General features: G+C 35.5%; 1 protein-coding gene across 1 annotated transcript in view; it reads left to right on the plus strand.

The window, feature by feature from the left end:
• The first annotated feature begins 3,528 nt into the window (after positions 1-3,528).
• The window catches only part of LOC121425818 (cilia- and flagella-associated protein 65-like), a 33,638-nt gene continuing 14,429 nt past the window's right edge, over positions 3,529-22,737 (plus strand). Inside the window, 17 exon segments of the mRNA XM_041621927.1 lie at positions 3,529-3,585; positions 7,674-7,884; positions 9,800-9,938; positions 10,279-10,409; positions 12,202-12,404; positions 12,976-13,121; positions 13,874-13,987; positions 14,434-14,542; positions 14,901-15,016; positions 15,741-15,890; positions 17,033-17,161; positions 17,551-17,709; positions 18,241-18,459; positions 18,847-18,900; positions 19,295-19,432; positions 19,777-19,880; positions 20,201-20,396. Of these exon segments, the coding sequence (XP_041477861.1) occupies positions 7,712-7,884; positions 9,800-9,938; positions 10,279-10,409; positions 12,202-12,404; positions 12,976-13,121; positions 13,874-13,987; positions 14,434-14,542; positions 14,901-15,016; positions 15,741-15,890; positions 17,033-17,161; positions 17,551-17,709; positions 18,241-18,459; positions 18,847-18,900; positions 19,295-19,432; positions 19,777-19,880; positions 20,201-20,396 (2,280 nt within the window). The 5' untranslated portion in view covers positions 3,529-3,585; positions 7,674-7,711.

A 22,737-nucleotide genomic window follows, 5' to 3' on the forward strand; every position in this document is an offset into this window, starting at 1 on the left:
GGGGGGGGCTATGATGGTTTTAGTTTTCCTATGCTTTTTAAACAATTTTAAATACTAATGAATCTTTCAAGTTGTCAAAAATTTTGTGGGAGAAAAAATGTTTGTCCCCAATATTTTCATGGGCGCGATCGCCCCTCCCTCTTCGATGATTGCACAGGGCAGCGATCCCAGGGTCATGTTCTTTTGCAGCCTATCTTCATGGTGAGTTTCACATTCAAGTAAAGATGTTGTAGATTTACATTATTTTATTTGGAAGTTCACAATAGATGAAGTGCTCCGGTCACCACTCTAAAGGGGATTGGCACCAATTGGCATTAAATGCCCTGCCATATTCTAATTTACTTTATATACGTTGAAATGTCTCTAGATTATTTGGAAAATATTGCCTGATTTTCCTTTTTCCTCTAAAAAGAAGTTTGGATCAAGTTTTGAACTAAAAAGAAGTTTGGATCAAGTTTTGAACTTGTGGAGTTGGTGTTGGGCCGATTTTTACTTCAGCTTAGTAGCCTACAAATGAGCTGGTGCTGGAACCACTGATCTGTACAAAACCTGTGTGTGTATTTGAGTTTTGTCAGATGTGTATCAATCAAATATGATTAATTACGTCTGGAACCGACCTTTAACCCTACCATCCGAAAAACGTGACCAGGGCTCGAACATCTGCATCAATTTTAAATTCCCCACAGCTTGGATTACAGGCGCACGCCACAACGCCCAGTTTTGCGCATTGGCAGCGCCTTTAAAGTAGTAAAAACATAATCAGGTAAGGTGTGCCCTGTTTAATCAAACATTGCAATATTACTTGGGTCAAGGGAGACAAACTATGCACTTTTTATTTAAGAAATAAAAAAATAAACCAACCACCCACGCTAAGGCACAAGAAAATAATGCGAGCGCAAAGCGCAAAGCCGAAATTTTTGCTATCATTCTGGCCGAAAAAGGAAAAGGTTTACTGATATATCTGTATCATGGTGATCGATCCATATCGCTGTTGGCAAGTATTTGATGCCGAGTGTTACTCGCCGCGCGGGGGGGGGGGGGGGGGGGGGGGGGCTGGAGCCCGGGCTGGAGAAGATAAACCGAAAGGGTTGGTAGAAAAAACTATTAATGACTTCCCTTTTGCAATTAACCGTACAAAATTTGATTCAAATAATGCAGAGAAAAATAACATTACTCAAGAGAGAGAGAGAGAGGGGGAGGCAATTAGGGGACTGTAACATTTGCTGATTCAGAGAGAGGTTTTACCCATCATGTCATGCATCATTTTCTAAACGAGCGAACGAAAATCCATCTTCCAGCTTTCATTTCACAGGTGCTGTGCTGAAAAAAAAAAATGGGGTAAAGGATAAAAACGGGGGAAAGGAACAGAAACGTAGTGGGAAAGAAGAAATTATTGTTCATATACTATGTTAAATTATGTTATATACATTAAAAAAATCATTACTTTACGAAAAATAATTTGCTCAGGGCCTATGTGTTCGTCGTTTTCTGGTGTTCGCATGGTATGGTCTTTTTAACGAGATATATAATCCTGTTGTACTAAAACATCCCATTTTCTAGTCAATATACACCAAATATATTTCCTCGCACTTCGAGTTATTATTGATTAATGTATAGTGACATAAGCTACTAGCTTCGTGTTCATGACCATAGTGATTGCCCCCTGAATAGAAAACATTTCCAGTTCAGTGCTTACGTTCGCATTAGTGAATTGTTGGATATGTCTGCCATCATGAATCCTAAAATCAGCCCTAAAAATAACCCTTTTTTCTGAACTGAAATATCGAAAATTTTCAGCTCGCGCTTCGCGCTTGTATTATATGATCAGTGATATACATATCCGTTTAATGGCACAGTCCTTAAAATATCTCTATTGGTAATTAAAAGCGCGCTCTTTCGCGCACACTAAGTTTTTTTTCTGGAGCCCCCCCCCCCCCCCCTGCCGTGACGCCATTGTTTTTCTTATCCTTTATTTACATTCATTCCAGCCCCTGACTAAGATATGAATTCATGACGACACAAATATTATTGTAAATAAGTTAAGAATTAGTTTATAAACTTAGATCAGAGTTAGAGAAGCATTGCACTTGTTTTCTGTTTAGAAATTTGTTGTACTGACGACGTTCATGAGGGTGGAGCAGGCGCAAATAGTTACACTTGATCCTGACATACTTTAGAAATTACAAATAAAAGAGGATAAAACGGAAAAATCACAAAAGAGTACTCTTAGAGTACTGTTTCACAGAGATTTACAGTTATGGTACCGGCCAGGTAACTTTCATTTATGTCAAATAGCATGAAATTCTTGATTTTGATTGGCCACTGAGCCCTGTTATCACAATGACAAATGTGATTAAATCCTAAAAGCCTACACTGATAAAAAACCCGTGATTTTACAGAAAATAAACAGAAGATTTTGCAAAAAGCAATAACAGAAATCATTCTATAAATTCATAAAACAGGAATTTTTTCTGCAATTTAACATAACAGGTCTGTTAAAAAAAGGGGAAAAGGGTGTTTTTATTTCAAGGAAATTTGTAAGATTCCTACACCAAAACCAAATTCCTGTAAGATTACGCAATTCAATAAGATTACAGATGATCTCGAGACTCTGCTGCAGGAACTTCTTTTATTTTAAGGATAAATTTTCTAACAGTGTAGCCCATCACCAAAAGCGATCGAAAGAATATTCATCATGATCAGTATGCCTAAAAAGTTTCTGTTTTACGTGCTTGTTTTAATAATGATAAAAAGGAAATTTTATATGTCTATCAATGCTTGTTTCTATTTTCATGTTATTTTTTATGTATTAAATTCGAATATGAAAAATAAATGAAGTGAAGCGAAGCTTTAAAAAAATTGCAATTGTCCCCATTTCACACCAAAATTGACCAACCTACACTCTAGGAGTTATTGGGTAAAAGTGCTCCACAACCAGAGAAGGGTAATTATATTGTATTTACGTTTGAATGCCGACAATGAAGGACATGATTTAAAGTTTATCTGGAATATCATCATTCCAGCATTTAGATCCAATGAAAACAATAGTATTCTTTATTATTATTATTTTTTTACTCTGTGGCTGATAATTACTAATGTCATATGACATAAAAAAAAAATCATTCCAATTGAAAAACCTAAGGGAATCCTCTTTGAAAGCACATAAGGACACGCTGTCTAAGATGTAGGTATACGCGGGGGTATAAGATCTTCATAAATAAGCCCGTATAGTTACCAAAAATAACTTTATGTTCTAAACATTTAACCATGTTTAGCCTTTTGTGCTCTTTTTTTTCAGATCTTGCCCCCAAGAAAATTGAATAAAAAAAGTAATAAGCAACCATTCAACGCATTTTTCTGATTTTTTTTTAACACTCGGTACTTACGAGTTGCGAGAAAGCGATGAGGGGTGGAACTAACGAGGAAGAGGCGGGGGAAGGGTCAAGAAGTTGGCGAATATTCCATTTTATTAATCATTTAACGATACCACACACAGATCGAAAATCTAAGCAACAACGCAAACAAAATGGCCCAGCGGCGACTGTAAATTTATTATGTATTTTGGTTCAAAACGTTAAAATCTGGGTAAGAATCGTATGTTCAAACGCATAAATTGTAAATGGTATTTATAACTCACTTAACAAGTAAATAAAATGATGAAAATTTGTGGAATATGCGAGAAAGAGTGCAATAGAGAGATGATCCGATCGGGGGCCGATCGTCTACGTCGGTTCACAAATGGGCAACGGTAACTCGGGAGCTCCGTCGCCGGTAAGCGGCGGGGGAGGTAAAGATCCTTAACCCGTTAAAAAATGAGACTAGCGGGGGCAAACCTGATCATTATTTTTTGGCAGTGTATACAGCCACACGCGTGTGTCTTTACCATCCAGCCACACGCGTGTGGTTATAATCCAGAACAAGTATCTGTGATACCGCCACTCATTCAATGAACAAGGTTATAATATAACCTTGTTCTCAGTTATATCTCCATGTGTGACAAAATAAGGGTGGCAATGTTTGGTTATTTTCTCTTTTTCTTTGGGGCAAATGCTTGATTTTTTTACACTGACCAGTTTCCATTAGACCTGTTAATTTATACTGCTGGCTCTTATAAATTTGATTCTTTATATCATTTTTTCTTAATGAAAAATAGAGATCAAAAAATGAAAATTTCTTGCCATATTACTTTCCACCAATAGAGGGCGTACACAAAAATATGCCCAAAATTCAAGTTTTTGAGCGCTCTGGTGAATACAAAAATTATTCCCACATTACTAATGATAAATAAATTAAAAATGTATGGAAATTAGTAATTTTGGTCACAAAAGTGATATTTTAATGATTTTTTAAAGTGTGTGCTCTATACGGCATTGGCATACCATAGTCCTACCTGTAGAATCTCCACAGGCCAGATTGTAGCAGTGAACAAGTGGATACCGCCACACGCCGCCAGTTATAACAGTAAAACACGTATGTAGGTCTGACGACCGTCTATATCACGATCAAAATAACTTCATTCTTCATCATTAAATTCTTACATTCTAAACCCCTTGATTTCTTTAAATCGTTTCAATTCATTCTCACCGTCTTCTTTCCTTGCTTTTCTTGTCTTGTTACAAAAGGCCGCCTGTTAAATAGCAAATTTCCACACTTTCTACTTGTGCCGATTCTCTACTGACTCTAGGCTGTGCGCGTACGTGCGTACGTACGAAACCCAAACAGTGTATCGCTGCGCTAACGCTGTATGGGTCTGGCCACCGCGAAGGAAGCCAGAATTGACACAATAGAAAAAGAGAATTTGCTGTTAAACAGACGACCGTTTGTAACAAGACAAGAAAAGCAAGGAGAGAAGACGGTGAGAATGAAATTGAAACGATCTAAGGATATCAAAGGGTTTTTAAAATGTAAGAATTTAATGAAGAAATGAGTTATTTTTATCGTGATATAGACGGTCAGACCTACATACCGCGGTACGGTACGGTACGTGTTTTACTGTTATTACTGGCGGCGTGTGGCGGTATCCACAGATAGGTGTTCTGGATATAACCACACGCGTGTGGCTGGATGGTAAAGACACACGCGTGTGGCTGTATACACTGCCTTATTTTTTTGGTTAAGTATTGATCTAGAGAATTATACAACAGTTTGTACTTAGTTAGCTTGCTATTTTACCCCCAAATCTTGATAACGCCATCCATCAATTTGTTAATTATTCAAAGAGTGAGTTTCAAAGACCAAGTCATTAAAAAATAACATTTTTGGGGTAAATTTTGTTGTTAAAAATAATGAATTAAAAGCAACTGAACTGTCATCGCTCAATACTCATGTCATGACACTGACGCATTGTTAATGTTGGGCTAGATAAATTTAGGCATCCAAGTCTGGTTTAATGAAAAATTTTTCTGTTGCACTGACACTGTAACTTAAGCCAATAATATTGTATGTCTATGTGCGGTGGTGGGTTGTATGGACAATATAGCAGTTATTTTTTATTGCTTTGTTTGAAACTGTCAGGCAATGGATTATGGCAGTTGTTTGTGTCTCAAATTTGTGCATGGTCATTTATCTAAAAACTGGACCCTACTCAATATCTTTGAAATCTGACATTCATACACATAAAAAGCAACTTAAAATTACCCTTTGATATAAATTTCTTAAGTTAATGATGAAATATGTATTCATGAAAAATTTAAAAAATATCGAAAAAAATGTCACCTTTTTTTCTTCAGAGCGTCAACACTCATTTTGAAAAAAAATTCCTAAATTGAATTACGGTATAAACTTCTTAACAAGCATCAAAGTTGATATCATAAAAAATCTGAGTAGTAAAACATGGTATGAAGGGTGACCATAATTTGTGCACATTTAAAAAATCGTCATGAAGTTGATTTTCAATCGAAAATTTCTCACAGCTCCACACAAAATAAATCAAAAATCATAAATACCAAATGGTTAGGTATAGAGAGTTCCTGCTTCGGTCACAGGTTTTATAGGTATCGCGATCTCACAATTCCATGACGATCGACTATAGCGCGCGCTCGGCTGAAAAAGTGTCCTAAAAAGTGTGACCTTAATATGCGCAAGATCGTTTTGCAAGGCTTTAGAAAAAGAAATCCAGCAAACAAAGGTAAGATGATTATATCAGATGGAGGTTAAAATACCATAAATTTGGTTGGTATCACATTTTACTTATTTGGAGACCTCAGCTTTCAAACTGGCAATTTCTTGATGCTTGTCGAGAAGGTCAGATTTTTATCGGAGCGGACGCAAAAGGTAACAAAATTTGCCAATATTTTCATTAATAGAGATCTTACCTTCAAGAAAATCACTACACTGGGTAATATTAATCGCTCTTTTTTTGTTGTGATATCAGTTTTTTCAAATATTAATTAGATATTGAAGTATTCGACCGTGCGCAAAATAAGGTAACGTTCGAATTATGGTCACACTACCATAGTGATCTGACCAATTCTATAGCATTCTGTTATCCATATTCATAGATATATCTTACCTTATGAGATTGAGTGTTGTTTAAAACTCCATGACTCCAAACTCCAAAATAATGTCACACTTTTTCAAAACGGATTATTTATTTTTTCTAGAACAGTGATTGGAATATAATTTTGAGATCACAATACCAATGCCCTTGACTTTCTTTACTTTACATCAGTAATTTTGTAGTCTAAAACCTTGCCGTTACTTATGTGAATAGGTTTTTATACCTGATAAATAGTTATGAACCCATCAGTCATACATGTACAAGAAAGGGAAACATAAACATTCATAATATTTGTGATATTTGGAGCATAAATTTTGAGATAACCCAGACCCATAAGTTATACAAGACACTGTGTGAAGCTTTTGATGAATGGAAGGCCAAATATTTGCAATTCATTGTCAAATCTTCCAGAGCTACATGTAAAATGCGGGAAGATTGCAGATGTTTAGGCCATCAGCTTGGTATTGCAATGGAAAGCAGTGCTATGTAATTTGTACTGGCAGTGCAGGTATGCCAATATTGGAGTCAATTACAGTATGTCACGAACTTGCTACACCTTTGTATGTTATTTATATGAAATTTCTTAATTTTCTATATTTGATAGTAAATAATCTCTTGATTGAATCATTTACAAGTGAAGTTACAGTGATGGCAATTCCACTTCTTGAATGAGGATTCAAACCATGTTTTATTTTATTGTAAGAAATAAATATTTGATATATTTTTAGTGATGAAATACAATAGATAAAAAAAAAGATTTAGTGTCATCATCAACCCCTTCATTTGCTTACTGCCAAGGATGTGTATACAGTGTATCACCAATTTGTGAGTATAATAGACCAAACTTTAAAATCCAGAAATATTATGTTTTGCATTTTGGCTTTTTATTCAAGCCAACTTTTGGTTTGGGTGGACCTGGTGGGTGTTTCATAAAGCTGTTCGTAAGTTAAGAGCGACTTTATGAACGACTGGTGATCCTTTTTTGTGGTACATGGTGTTGAATTAGCGACGGTTTAGCGCTTAAGAAGGGTTCACCAGTCGTTCTTAACTTAAGAACAGCTTTATGAAACGGTCCCCAGGGACCGTTTCATAAAGCTGTTCTTAATTTAAAGACGTTCAAAGATATTTGTGTATACAATATTAAAATTATTTGTTTTGTTTTGTCATCCCTCAGGAGTGATATCATCAAGTGTTGACTAGGAGACCTCCATCATGCCAGTGGCAGTGCCCAGGAGATCCTCCTCTAATGTTCAACACAAGACAAACCATTTTGGGATTGAGGTGGTCAAAGGGTTGACTTGGAAAGGATGGGAGCCAGGTGGTGAATACACCAAGCATGTAATCTTAAAGAATGTACAGGTCAAGACACAGAAACTGAAATTCAGGTGAGGGGAGAAAGTGTGGGTTCTGCGTTGTTTTATAGCTTTTACATCATTTTATTTTCCGTAAATGTAATTTTCAGATGTTTTAAATCTCCATATTTTCTTTCGCAACATCTTAGCTATCAAGAGCATCTCTTTAGTTTTGATAAATCATCTTTAAAATGTATGTCACTGTTCAATTGAATATCGTATGAACGCACATTTCCTATTAAGTTTTATGGTGTGGATGGTAATAGAAACCTGTTTTAGGGGGTGTATTTTATATGGAAGCTTAAAAGTGCCACCGAGATGTTGAGATAATTATCTCGGGAAGTCGACATCTTGATAGCAAAATATAAGATGACGAGATCCTGGATCTCATCATGTTGACATCTTTTAGAAGAGATGATGAGATGACGAGATCCTGGATCTCATCATGTCAACATCTTTTAGAAGAGATGTTGAGATGACGAGATCCTGGATCTCATCATGTCAACATCTTTTAGAAGAGATTTTGAGATGACGAGATCCTGGATCTCATCATGTCGACATCTTTTAGAAGAGATGATGAGATGACAAGATCCTGGATCTCAACATCTCTTCTAAAAGATGTTGACATGATGAGATCCGGGATCTTGTCATCTCATCATCTCTTCTAAAAGATGTCGACATGATGAGATCCAGGATCTCGTCATCTTATCTTTTGCTATCAAGATGTCGACTTCCCGAGATAATTATCTCAACATCTCGGTGGCACTTTTAAGCTTCCATAATTTTATGATATTACAATTGATAAAAAGGCAATTTTTGTTATTTTGGTTGGGATCTGTACCAAAATAAGGTTTCATTGCATGTTTTTAGTCCTTCACGTTATAAAATTTTGTGGAGCTCAATAAATCGCTCTCCTTATTTTTTTGAGGAGCTCAATTGAGCTCATCAGAATCGCTCTCCGTGAGGAGCTCAAATCAATTCATTACAATACATGTATGATAAATTGTAGATTTTTCTTAACATTGTATATGCAATAGCTGTGTTAGCTATTAATTAATCTGTGGTGAAACTAGGCCTGGGTCACGTCAATATGTTTACAAGATGTCGTACGCGCTCCTGCTAAAAAAAAAAATGCTAAAATTTCACATTTTACATCTATAAATCTATGAAATGGCCTTCTTTTTTCCATATTTCCTTGAAATTACTTTGATTTAGTTGAAAACTATCAGAAAAATGAAGAATATTCACCTCTTTCCCGACTCTGATTTGAACTTACCTCGGTAAATATTGTAGTCCCACATGTAGACTTCCATGGTGTTGCCATGAAAATCTACATATGGGACTACATGGGACTGCAATATTTACCAAGTTTAAATTAAAATCAGAGTCGGAAAAGAGATGAATATTCTTTATTTTTTTACAGTTTCAAACTAAAAGTAATTTCAAGGAATTATGGAAAAAAGAAGGCAATTTCATGGATTTGAAGATGTGAAATTTTAGCAATTTTTTTTAAGGAGTGCGATTTTTTGCTCTCCTTATTTTTTTTAGGAGCGCGGTAGGAGCGCCGGCGCGATCGCGCTCCTCAAAAATGAAGGTCTGATGTTTCATATAGAAAGTATAATATACATGTATGTATACATATGAGAAATAGCACCTGACAATGAACCCAATCACATTGAATGGGAATAGACAAAGGAAAAAATAAGATTGAATTCCACTTATTCAGAGATCATCCAGGCACATACGATTATTGTGTTACCAATATGTGGGCGCAAATGCAGCATGCGCAACACAGATGACCTTTGGAAGGTTTCAAAATTTAGCTCGTCAAATTTTGTGAAAATTTCAAATGTAGTGATCAAATTTATTTTAGAGAATCGAAGACTTCTGATCAACCCTACATGTATCAGAATTAAAAAAAATGTTTTTAAAAATTGTTTCTCTTCAGCTCGCCAAACACAAGATTCTTTTCCACCCTCTACCCCGAGCCTATAGTGCTGAGTGCAGGGACCAGTTACAGTCTACCTGTTACATTCAGACCCCTGGAGAAGAACATCTATGTGGATAAGATTGAATTCCAAGCACAGGTATGGTGAATTCATTCTAAGATTGCGATGATGATGATGGTGATGATAATGATGATGGTGATGATGGTGATGATGATGATAATGTGATTTTCTAGTGGGTCAGTAGAGATTCAGCGTATTCTGAAATGTTGCTTTTAGTTGCTTTTATCCCTATTTTCTTGATAGAAGGTGTGGTTATTACATAGGTGTGTGGGAATGACATTATACTCATATTTTATTTTATCACAAACATGAAAATAAACCCCTCTTTTCTTCATATTCATTTTGGCATCATATGGCATCCAAGTTTCATTTTACATTATAGAATTAATTCCGTAATCCATATATATTTTTTTTTCAGGATGGAGTATTTCAGGTCCCCATGCAAGCTGTGCTTCCGAAGCATGAACTCTCTCTACCTAACCATCTTAACTTTGGCATGTGTGCCACTAAGGACTTCACCAAACTTACATTTGAGCTTTCAAACACAAGGTACAGTATGCAATCATTTACAATTGAAAACTGAATAGTTATGAAATATATCTAATCCAATGTGTGTTGTTTTTAGCAAGTGCTTCCTTTTTGTTTTCAATCAGTTACATACTTTAAAATTAAACCTGTTAGTAACTCATTAAACCCAGGCATACAAGCAATGGTGTTTAATAACATAAATATTAAATGATTCAGTTGTAATGATTGTGTTAATTTGAACATCAAAACATTTTCACATTTGCTTGTGCTTTTCTTGATAGTCAAGCAATCTAAGATTATTAATTTGGACCATTTAAGATTAGATTCATATTAGTTTATAATGAGAAAAAAAGTCATTGTAGATAGTACTGATTATCATGAAAGAGGTAATACTGATTGTATTTCTTCTATTCAATGATAATGTATATCCGGTTAGGTGATTCAGACAAACTCCAAAGAAATTGATTTGTCTTGATCTTTGTTTAAAAACATGTTCATGAAGATTATGAAATATCGCTAAGACTCAGAATAATGTTTTATACCCTGTATGATTATTTACACAATAATTCAATTCAGATTCAGATTAGATGAATTCAGGAAAAAAAATAAACTTTTTAAAAATCTGCAGACTAACAATATACATGTATGCCTTTTTTTTTAAATATTGGGTACTCAAACTGATTCACAAGGTACAAACACAGGTTTGTACAAGTTAGATAAAAAACAAAGTTTTGAAAGTGCTGCATAATCTTATCATGTTTTGCAGCAATTATTTATTCAGATTTATACTTTAATTTAAGTGAAGGAAAGAAGGGAATGAAAGTAACAATACATGTATATGTTCTGAAATACAACATTAAGTTATTTGTGAAAGAAACATGCAAGCCTATCTAAAAAAAATAGAAGTACATGTAGCAGTAGGATAATCATCAGTGAGCAGTTTTCGATTGTCTGCGACTGCAACGTATTCCTAGTTCACCGGAAGTGGTGACACCGCTCGTTCAGTATCACGTTCGTACATTGATGAAAACAGTTTCGACTTAATCGACGTACCCGTACTGGGCCCGTACCTGACCACAGCATATACCAGCGTGATAGCGAGCGGGCCGTGGGCCGATGCTTGGCCGGAGAGTCAGGCGCAGCATCACCCTACGAACCAGTGGGGCGACTGAGAGTGCAACATTTGCACTCTTGCACAAAAAGCCGCAAAAACACAGTTGTTTGGAAATAGAACATCAATTACCTATCGGATATGTAGTGTCTGAAAACAGGACACACTAAATGTAATGGAAAAGCTGGTAACAAGCAGTAATTTGCAGTTTACCAGCCCTGCTGAATCAACGAAACTCAAGTGTTGATGCGGCTTCGTTCATTTTTGCTAAGCATGGATGACGTCGTCATGCACGAACAAGCGCTCGTTCGAGCACTATGACACCGAACGTCAAAACCCTCAAATACGAGTCACAGATTTGGGCAGTGAACGAGAAGGCTCGTCACATAATATTTCGCGCATGCGCAGTGCTCCCAAAATCCCTTAATCTCGTACGTCCACATGGCTCGTCTCAGAAAACGAAAGGTCTCAATTAATGACAACTGAAACAACTGAATTGTATGCGAAAAACTGATTATATATGCAGTGGAAATATGCATTGCCATACATGTATGTGTTTATGCGTATATATATATTCAGATGTGTATTGCAAATTGGAGTAACAAGAATTGATATTCATACAGAGTCATCTGGATTCTGTAATTCAGGTTTATAGAACCAAAGAAAATGATTATGTTTCTTGTGCTTTGTTTTACTCCACAGTGAACTAGTCACAAATTATGCTTGGTCTGTGAGCTTACCTTTTGTGTTGGAGCCATCAACGGGAACACTGGAACCCAAATCAAAATGTACCATCACAACAACATTCAAACCCACCTCTGCCGTTGTGTACGAGACAGTTGCTGAAGTGCATTATGGGTCAGATTCCCTGTCTTGTAAGAAGACCCTCAAGTTAGAAGGAATAGGTGAGTGTTGATGATAAAATTGTTTTTCACAAAGATTGTAGAAAATAATAGATGTTCATGTTATTGTGCACTTTTAAAGAAGAACATATTGCTTTTAAAATGATGATGATGTCAACAGTAAAGCAGCAACAACAGCAATTTCACTAATTGTATTTCATGAATGATAGAACACTCTTGTACTGCTACTTTTTGGAACAATTGTAATTTGACTGTATTGCTGTAAGCAGTGCTCCTCAGTAATGAGATATAATTATGTGACTTTGGGGGTGCTATGGAGTGACTTGAGAGCCTGATTTGGCAGGATCTGAATAAATAACCAAATCGTGCATTTTTTTTCTACTTTTAGTCATTTACAAAAAGATCTACATGTATATAAGTTTCTACATAGTAATTACAAAATTGCTACAAAATGGCTAATCTGCTGTAAGATTATATTTTTTTGCTTCATGAAGTGCTTCTAAAAATTACTTAAAAGATTACAAAGTGGATAATAATTATTGAAAGCTGCATCATTTATTCACTCTTTCTTCACAAATAATCCAAATTATTTTCTGTTACATATGTTCTTCAGGCAAGCTACCTCATTTGTTGGTGGCCCAGGCTGGCCGTCATCCACGAGCCATGGAGAACCTGAATATTGAGAGTGTAGTGTCATTCGGTGATGTATCTATTGGATCTACAGCAGAGAAATGGATTGAGTTACATAATCTTGCTCCGGTAAGAAGCTTATGGCTAGCTGTTGAAACTGACTTACTAATGTCCAAATGTTTACTATTTTCATGTGAAGACTCTTTGATTTCATTTTTTTTTCAAAGATGAAAATAGGTATCAATCAAGTATATTGAGTAAGAAGTATATGTTTGTTTGTCATGTGGATGAATTAATGAATAAAATCTGAAAATTATGATGACTAAGTTAGTGTGATGAAACTGTCTTTTTGCGATGGATATTTTTTTGATATCACATTTTGCTTTTATCAGTATATATTTCCACCAAACATGTAGAAATATATGTAAAGAAATGTATTGTACAAAGGTAAAGTTGCAAGAGAGAGGAGATAGCAAGAAAAACAATAATGTCTATTGAAGCTTATTTGCTTTTCAGATTTAAAAAGTATTAGAGATTGAGTGAAGAACTGTTACAGGCAATTGTCAGTAATATGATTAAGTGCTTATAATCAAGAGGAGAAACTAAAAATGATGAGACAATTTTTGGTTCACATTTTGTTGGCTATAATGCAGGAGATTTTAGGAAACAGACTAGGGCTGTGTGTGTGTGTAATTCTTTGTAAAATTTATTGTAATTGTACTTTAATATCAAATCATGTACAACAAATTTACAAAGGATTGTGAATATTAATCCTTGAATATATTTATGTAACAGGGTCTTGACTGCAGGCTGCTCTTCACAGATGGTAGACTATATGTGACCTAAACATGCTTGACTTCTTTATCCTTTCTCCTTTACAGGTTAATTCTCCTTTCACTGTTGACCATCCCACTGCTACAACAAGAATTGACACTGTGTTTTCATGTCAGCAAAAATCTGGAACAGTCCCTCCAGAGAGCATCAGCAGGATACCTGTAAGTTCACCCCTGGTCTGAGAATAGAACCTTCCAATTCAGTGAATTAAATTCTAGATATTTTTCATGGAAATGACATTTAGGTTTGGTAAAAGCCAGTCAAATTCTGGAATTAAGATTTTGAAGATACCCTATGATGTGATACTTATTCTATTTCTCTTTCCTTATCAAAGATTTATATGCTTGTAGACTTCCATTTTTATAATTGTGCAGTTTTCTTTATTCAGATTTTGAAAATTAGTTGTTTTTTTTTTCTTTTCATGTGTATCTTATTTTATTTTTTTGAACATTGCATTTCAGTTTATATTGTCTATTTGTCCTGAACCACTCCAAGTGTACTTTAGCAAATTGTTTGTTCAGTAGCCTCTATCAAAGTGTCTGCAAGAACGTTGGTGATGATTAGGGCAAGTTTAAAACTATGTATGTATCATTTTAATTGTCCATAGGTGAGCTTCACTCCAAACACAGTTAATGAGGAAAGTGTGGATTATCTTCATATCCAAGCCATTGGCAAAGTCAGCAAAACCATTGTCAAACTTCATGGTAGATGCAAAGGTAAAGTTCTCTTATTTCAACTCTGTTCATGCTACCAATTTTTTTGCACGTGTCCTAGATGAGTTTTCAAGAAGTAAAGATTAACATTGCAGGGATTTTTATGACCCAAAATGAGAACAGACATGTTATTGAGGATGCAATGTTATTTCAAAGACATCATTTCTGGAGGCAGAATGATTCTCTAGTAATTTTTTAGTTGAATCTCTAGTAATTTTTTAGTTGAAGCAGAATGCTCATAATTCATTTATTCAGGCTGGATATCTTGCTCATAGCATGGCAGAGCAACAACTAGATATCAATAACTAAGAATCTTCAAATTTATTTTATTTTTATGTTCATGTTTGCTTTGAACTTTAAGGGCCTGTGGTAACACTTGGTTCACAAGTGCTGAATTTTGGTCTTCTAAATCTTGGTGACTCCGCAACAAGGACTCTAGATATCATCAACCAGTCTGATGTAGCAGCTTATTATCAGGTACAAACTTATTTCCAAGTTTCGAAAGTTAGAAATTTCACAATAATAATCCATTCAAGCTAAAACTTGAATGGATTATTATCATCATATCATTTGGAACAAATATGTAGTACAAATTGTAATGATAATGGCCTCTAGTATAATAGTGTTGGTATCCTTGTTATGCTTATAGATATTATTTTCAGAGTCATAGCCAAGCCATAATTGACCAAGAAAACTAGTTCTCAATATGCTCAAGCATATTGGGAACCCATGTACACATGGGTGGAGAATGTTAGATGTAGAGTAATCTTCACATTTAATTGGATTTCTTAACTTTTTAGAGGTTTGATTTAAGTCATCTTTGAATTGTGATGTCTTATGACTTGCAGTTCATTAATAGGAACGATGTATTATAATGCAATTAAATATTAACATATGAAATATTGGATTTCATTATCAATATGTAACATCTCATTAAAGGATTAATTCATTCTAGTATTGCTCTGTAAAGGAAACATTGTCTAGCACTTCTTGTCACTTGTGCATGTATATTTCTCATAGCTAAGCATAGTTTGAGGCTCATATTTTAGGCCTTTGTTTTATTACTACTCTGTTGCATGATCTATTTTATTATAAGTTAGACTACCAGGTACAATGTTCACTCTTTTGATGTAGATCTGTGATTTATGTTCCCTATATATTATTATATGTATAATTTGTTTTGTTTTGTTTTTGTTTTCAGTTTATGATAGATGGTGAGCAGAGTGTGTTTGAGTTGAGTGTCCAGTGTGGTAAGGTAGAACCACATACCACTCAAACCCTGATTATCACATTCACGCCTTCCCATCCAATCAACCATTACAGGAGAGTTACATGCCTTGTACAGAATCAGGTTAGTTTATGATAGATGGTGAACAGAGTGTGTTTGAGTTGAGTGTCCAGTGTGGTAAGGTAGAACCTCATACCACTCAAACCCTGATTATCACATTCACGCCTTCCCATCCAATCAACCATTACAGGAGAGTTACATGCCTTGTACAGAATCAGGTTAGTTTATGATAGATGGTGAACAGAGTGTGTTTGAGTTGAGTGTCCAGTGTGGTAAGGTAGAACCACACACCACTCAAACCCTGATTATCACATTCACGCCTTCCCATCCAATCAACCATTACAGGAGAGTTACATGCCTTGTACAGAATCAGGTTAGTTTATGATAGATGGTGAGCAGAGTGTGTTTGAGTTGAGTGTCCAGTGTGGTAAGGTAGAACCACATACCACTCAAACCCTGATCATCACATTCACGCCTTCCCATCCAATCAACCATTACAGGAGAGTTACATGCCTTGTACAGAATCAGGTTAGTTTATGATAGATGGTGAACAGAGTGTGTTTGAGTTGAGTGTCCAGTGTGGTAAGGTAGAACCGCACACCACTCAAACCCTGATCATCACATTCACGCCTTCCCATCCAATCAACCATTACAGGAGAGTTACATGCCTTGTACAGAATCAGGTTAGTTCATCAAATGATCCTGGCAATATTTTGATTTAATTATTTTGAGCTGGAATACTTCAATATGACATTTTATCATCCCTCATAAGTAATTGTTAAAAAACGCACAACACGATGTGAAACAGCTTTGCAAATGAAAGATAAAACAATAGTTACGGTTGACAATTTTATGACCCTTTACTTGGATGCTGATTTTTTTTTTATTGGGTATAATGTTTGGTTTATTTTGCATTTTTACAAGATTCCTTAGATTGTTTTATGAAATCATGGATTCAATAATGTGTATTCATTTAAGATTCATTGTCATGTCATTTTGATATTATCCCATTTACATGCAGTCTCAGAAATAATCATTGACTGACTCATGAGATGCAGAAATACTGGTTAAACTAGTAGTGTATTTTGATTTAACCTTGAACAAAAGTCTGGAAGGGAAGGAATTCATATCTCTTAGACTGTGTTGTACGATTTGGCGTTTGTTCAATCATATCTTTTTATTTTTCATGTTTTTCATTGAAACAGGATCCATTGTTTGTAGATATGATTGGTACCTGTCATACAGAACTGTGTAAACCAGCTGTTCTTCAACCCATCCATCTTACCAGATATCGTCAGCATGTGGCTGGTGGATTCTCAGTCTTCCCTCCTGAGGTAAAATATCCTTTTTATTTTCTTGTGATATTCTATTTCATTCTGAGTAGAATTATTACGTGGAATTGTGCTAAATGATATTTAGCTGACTTAGCACCTCAGAACATGTTCTATTTGTGCATAAAGTTGTATTTTACGAAAGATCTATGAAAACCCCACTTGGTATGTCTGAGTGTCTTTTTACTGCCAGCCATCAAATCATCCTGGGCATTGAATGAGATGCTGTATGTTATGAGACACTCCACAGTCACAATTTTATGTTGTCATTAGCTTTGCATTGATTCGAATTGAACTGGTATTCAAACTGAATAAATCAACAGTTTTCCCCTCTGAAAAGACTGCATTCTACTGTCACTTAATATTGATGTGCTTTCTATTTTTATTCACAGCATTTGAATGAGATGGTGAAGGATGGGAAGCTTGCATTGGATTCTAATCGTTGCCTGACCCACCCTTCGGCTGAAGCTGTGGATGATCTTGTACAGAAACCTACACCCCTCCCTCCCATGAAAGAGTATTTTGATGACGGCAGACATGGGGAATATACAGTAAGTTTCAGCCTGAAATATAATCATTGTATTGCACCAAATTTCAGTAATTTCATATAAGAAGTTGCAAGAGTCCTTTGTAATTTACAATATTTGTATTGTTCCAGCCAGTGTTATGTTATGTGGTGGACATAAAAGAAGAATGATATTCTGAAATTACTAAATTAATCAATCTACATAATTATACCCGTAATTTTTCAGCTTTTCAGCTTTGATTACTTGTACCTCTGATGTCATACATTGCTCAATAAATTGATTTGAAATTGAAAGACTTACTGTAGGTATGAATTCCCTTTTTATTCATGTTTTGGCAAGCAAGGCTGAGAAACTTCCACTTCCACCCAATGAAGGTTGTACTTTGAAGAAAAAAAAATCTGTAAACTATGTTAATGAATGCAAGGGTAAAGGTTCCATTTTGGTTGACTGTGAGGCATCAGTTACCATTCACTTCACCCACTTTAGCAGTATTAAATGATACATGAATAAGTTTGTTTGAATCTATCACTGAACTCTCTTAAAATCCCTCAACAGCAACCTGTACATGTGACCATCGATACCACCCATGTTGACTTTGGGAACGTGCAAGACCTTCGCCGCCCTCTTCAGAAGACCCTCAATGTCACAAACCACACCAAGGGAAAGATAACAGTCACCTGGATGGGAGATGAAAACCACATCTATTCTATCTCACCGGTGTCATCCGACATTCCACCCCTCAAGATGACATCCTTCAGAGTGACATTCAAACCGGTAATTTAGACACTCTTGGGTTTATTTTTAGGAGGGGGTGGGGTAAGTTATAAAACATTGGATTGTTTGTAAAATCATTTGCAAATCTACAGACATGTACAATAAATACAGTAAACGATGTGGGGGGGGCTTTCGTTAAGCTTTTTATGCAATAAAACATGGCTCTATGAAAACTTGAATATGAAGTGCCACAGTGTGGACACATTATTTAACATGATGACTTGACATGGATGTATTTGTAAGGACTTCATGTAATTTTATAGCAACTAGCAACATATTAAACATGTTAACATGAATGTATTCCAAATTTAGTTAATGTAATCAAAAATGATTTAAAACCCCATTTTAAATCTGATTTTGCTCTTTTCATTATGTTTTGATTTTCAGAATGCTCCAAATCAGTTCTTTGGTGCAGAACTAGAAGGTTATGCATTTTATAAGGTGAGTAAGAATGTATGATCTATTTTTCATGTAATCAACTATTTATTTTAACTTCTTGAAAAATATTCTAAATCAGTTTCTATGAATACCTGTTTATAAACATTTAAAGGAAAAAAAATCAGCAATACCTTGCCGATACCGTGGATGTTGTCTCGTAGAACCTTGCAATGATGCTTGGCACCACCCTTTCTGAGACACTTTAAATATTTTATTGCTACTTTGGATATTCAGTTCCCATGTTTAATGTGATTTCAGTCACCTAAGTAACATACTCATTGATCAATGAAGCTTTGTCTGCTTTTGAGATAGTTATCTATGAAACAAATTATTTCAATATATGATACTTGTGATCATCATGACAGTGTTAGGCTTCATTTCATTTATTTTTCTATAGAGCATGAGAGACTATAGGCTTGTTCAGGATGAGACATTCTGTCCACCATGGTGTCTGACCGTCGCTGCGGTTGGTCAGACATTCCAACCAAACAACGAGACCTTCCTGCCACGCTACACACTGGACACCAAGAAACTGGTTAGTTTAAAGGAGCTTAATTGATCAATGTTTTGTTTTTACCAGTCATTGCTGGTAGGATTAGTGATAAGGTACTCTGACATGCTTTAGATACTTGTCAGTAAGGTTGGGTGTTACATTTCTAGTTTATCAAATGTTCCACATTACTTGATTTGTTTCGTACTCCATTCATCATAAGGTAATTGATTGCTTGTCTCATTTCTAATTTGTGATAACATGTAATTGCTAATGATGTAAATTAGATTAAAATCATTTAGTGATGTGTTATGATATTGTTATCTGATTCACAAAAGAAGGAATTGATGACTGTAACAATTTTTTTTTCAATTGCTGTTTTTTATCAGGTTTTCCCTGCTGTTGACATTGGAGATTCCATCTACAAGACCTTGTTACTTAGCAATGCAGGAACCACACCCATCCATTTTACCATTCCAGATGACCCATCAGGGTGAGTATTGTTCTGTAGAAACTCTTCGAGTCATTTCTGTGCCTTTTGGCTAAGACCATGTGTCTGTAACACAAAGGTTAGCAATTAATTGTAGGCTTGATTTTGCTATTGAATGTACATTGTAGTCAATGGAACAATGGTAGAAAAATTTACCTACGATTATTGCTACGCTTTGTGGTACGGGCCCCCTGGTATGAGTGGGATACAATATTGTACTTCTATTAGAGAGGTAGTGATCTTCATTTATCTTCTTGTTAGTAGCCGTAGTACTGTACTTGGGCCAACATAGAAAATTGATCTTTACTCATGTCTCCTTACAGAACATTCAAAGTCAAGCCATCGTCAGGCTTACTGAGGGACAAACACCAGCTCTTTGTCTTCAAGGTCATACCAAAGGTCAAGGACAAGACCCTTAGACATCAATTCCGCTGCAGGCTCAATGATTCAGACAAGCACATCCAGGAAATAGACTGTCTTGGGTCATCAGAACAACCAAGGGTATTGCTTGATACTGAGGTATGTATTTGTAATCACAAGGTCACTTTGAAGAGTATGATTGACTTCAATGGAAATATTTTCCAATAGGGCTTTGTAACACAGAGTTTAGCAATGATTTTGGAAAAGTTTTTGTCTTGCCTGCCTGCAAGGCTACAGACGCCACTTTTTCGATGAGATTCAGTTGTTAAGATGTGATAACTATATATAGACTTATTTCATGAAACTTGGACATAAGGATAATCAAGTTTCACCGGTAATTTTGCAGGATTTTCAGGTCACATGATCAAGGATGAAGGTCAATGAACTTTAGTGTTTTGGTATGGTAATGAATCTAAATTTATTCACCAATCCTTGTCTGACCTAGTAACATCATAAACCATGCACCTTTGACTCAAAGGTATGCATGACATGTGAAACTTTCTAGCTTACAAAGTAGCAGGTGATTCATTGTCTGACCTAGCAACAATAATTGATCATGCATTCATTATGCATTCATTGAGGTCTATAGTCCCATTATAATTTAATAAATTCTTGAAGGTGATGCACATATTTAATTATTCATTTGTTTTTGCATATTTTGAGGAGACAGACCCCTATGAATGGAAGAATACTAACCATTGAAATTCTGAGAACCAGGGGGTAGCTTTCCAACATTTTAGCCATTGTAGGCTTAACATTTGTATACACCTTTTTGAACTGGTCATTATGAATTCAAATTATTCAAGTAATATTAAAAGTATATAATGAATGCTTGATAAAAGATTCTCATCTCCTCTCTGCCTATTGGATGAAAGCACTAATCTATTGTCGAACATTATGTTTATGCATGAGATTTAGGAGGGAAATCATTCCGTGGTGGTTTCTTCACTAACTGTCAAAAAGTTTGCCTAACATTTGCTGAGTTATATAAGACAGGCCTTGCTTGTGAATCAGATGGAGGCAGTGAGCAAGCAAGGCCAGTATGAATAGACACATAAAAATATTGACTAGTCATGTGATGATGATGTCACTATGTGGTGATGTCACCACATCAACATAACAATAAACATACACAACACAAGACTCTACAACATATCATAACCCCAGCTAACATTTATGCTGGCCTTGTTTATTATCTATTTATGTCAGCCTTTTTTTCGGCTGGCATGAATAGGTGATAGTATGCTAGTGGGCTGCGTTTTCAATTTGTAAGCAATTTATGCTAATTAGATTGACTCAAAGATCCAAGTGTTACAGTGCATACACTGCAGTGTACTGTGCTGTGCATTCATTTCGGTGTACAGCTTGAGAGAGGTAGGTTGTATTTGCTTTCTGTCTTTCATTTTGATTAGGTTTTCATTTGTACACATTGAAATATCAAGAACAAAATAATTTTGTGATCTTTGTCTCAGTTGCAAAGTAGAGGTGTTGATGCTAGCGCTGTCATCACCATTGAAATCTGAAATATTTTATTTGAAAAGTTTTTGAAATGTTCTATTTCATTAAACTTGGGCATGCTGCTATATTGCATTTCATAATGCAGGCGAGACAGGCCTAGAGATCATTCACTAATGTGCTTTTACTCTCCACGGAGCCAGGGATTGTGCTCTATCATGTGTGTATAATGTGGTCAAACTTGAAATTTTTAAGATTTCCCTGTAAAAGATCTACATGTAGCCCTAAATCATGTAAATGGGCTTGAGCTTCATTTCCAACATTCATACAAAATTGATTATATTTTTAAGACAATGTAAATTACATCTGCCGTTGAATGATTTTTACTCAAGTGAGACTGTCAGATGCATTCCACTTGTTTTGATGGTTGATTGCTTTGACTACAATGTTAAATCGTTTTCAACTCAGTTGTATAATCAGTTGCTAAGCCCAGACGGACCTCCAGGAGCCCATTGCATAAAACTTTTTACCTGAGAAAACTCAGGTTGTTATTACCCGAGTTTTTGCCCTGTGTTAAAGTCAATGGCAGAAATCAGACTAACCTTAGTTTTCAGTATTTACCAGAGTTTTCTCAGGTAAAAAGTTTTATGCAACAGGCCCCAGGTCATTGTGAAGAAAAATGTTGAGTTTTGAGATTTTGAGATGACTTTCTATTTTTTTCTTTGTAATTTTACATCATCTTGTTTCTTCACTACTTTTCAGCAAAATTATTACTATTTTTAAGTGAAAAGAATGGATGATATGTGTTAATGCACTGACATCTCTAAGAATTAGAATAATTATCTAGTAGATTTTTGAGAAAATTTGTTTTAGTCTCCCCCCCAAGAAAAAAACCCCACAACATACTTCCATTATTCCAGATTCAATACCCATAACTTGGTCCATTCTGTTTGAGTAGAATCTCTGTTACTTGTTTTGTTCATTT

The sequence above is a fragment of the Lytechinus variegatus genome, chromosome 1 (assembly GCF_018143015.1).
Source record: "Lytechinus variegatus isolate NC3 chromosome 1, Lvar_3.0, whole genome shotgun sequence".
Taxonomy (NCBI): domain Eukaryota; kingdom Metazoa; phylum Echinodermata; class Echinoidea; order Temnopleuroida; family Toxopneustidae; genus Lytechinus; species Lytechinus variegatus.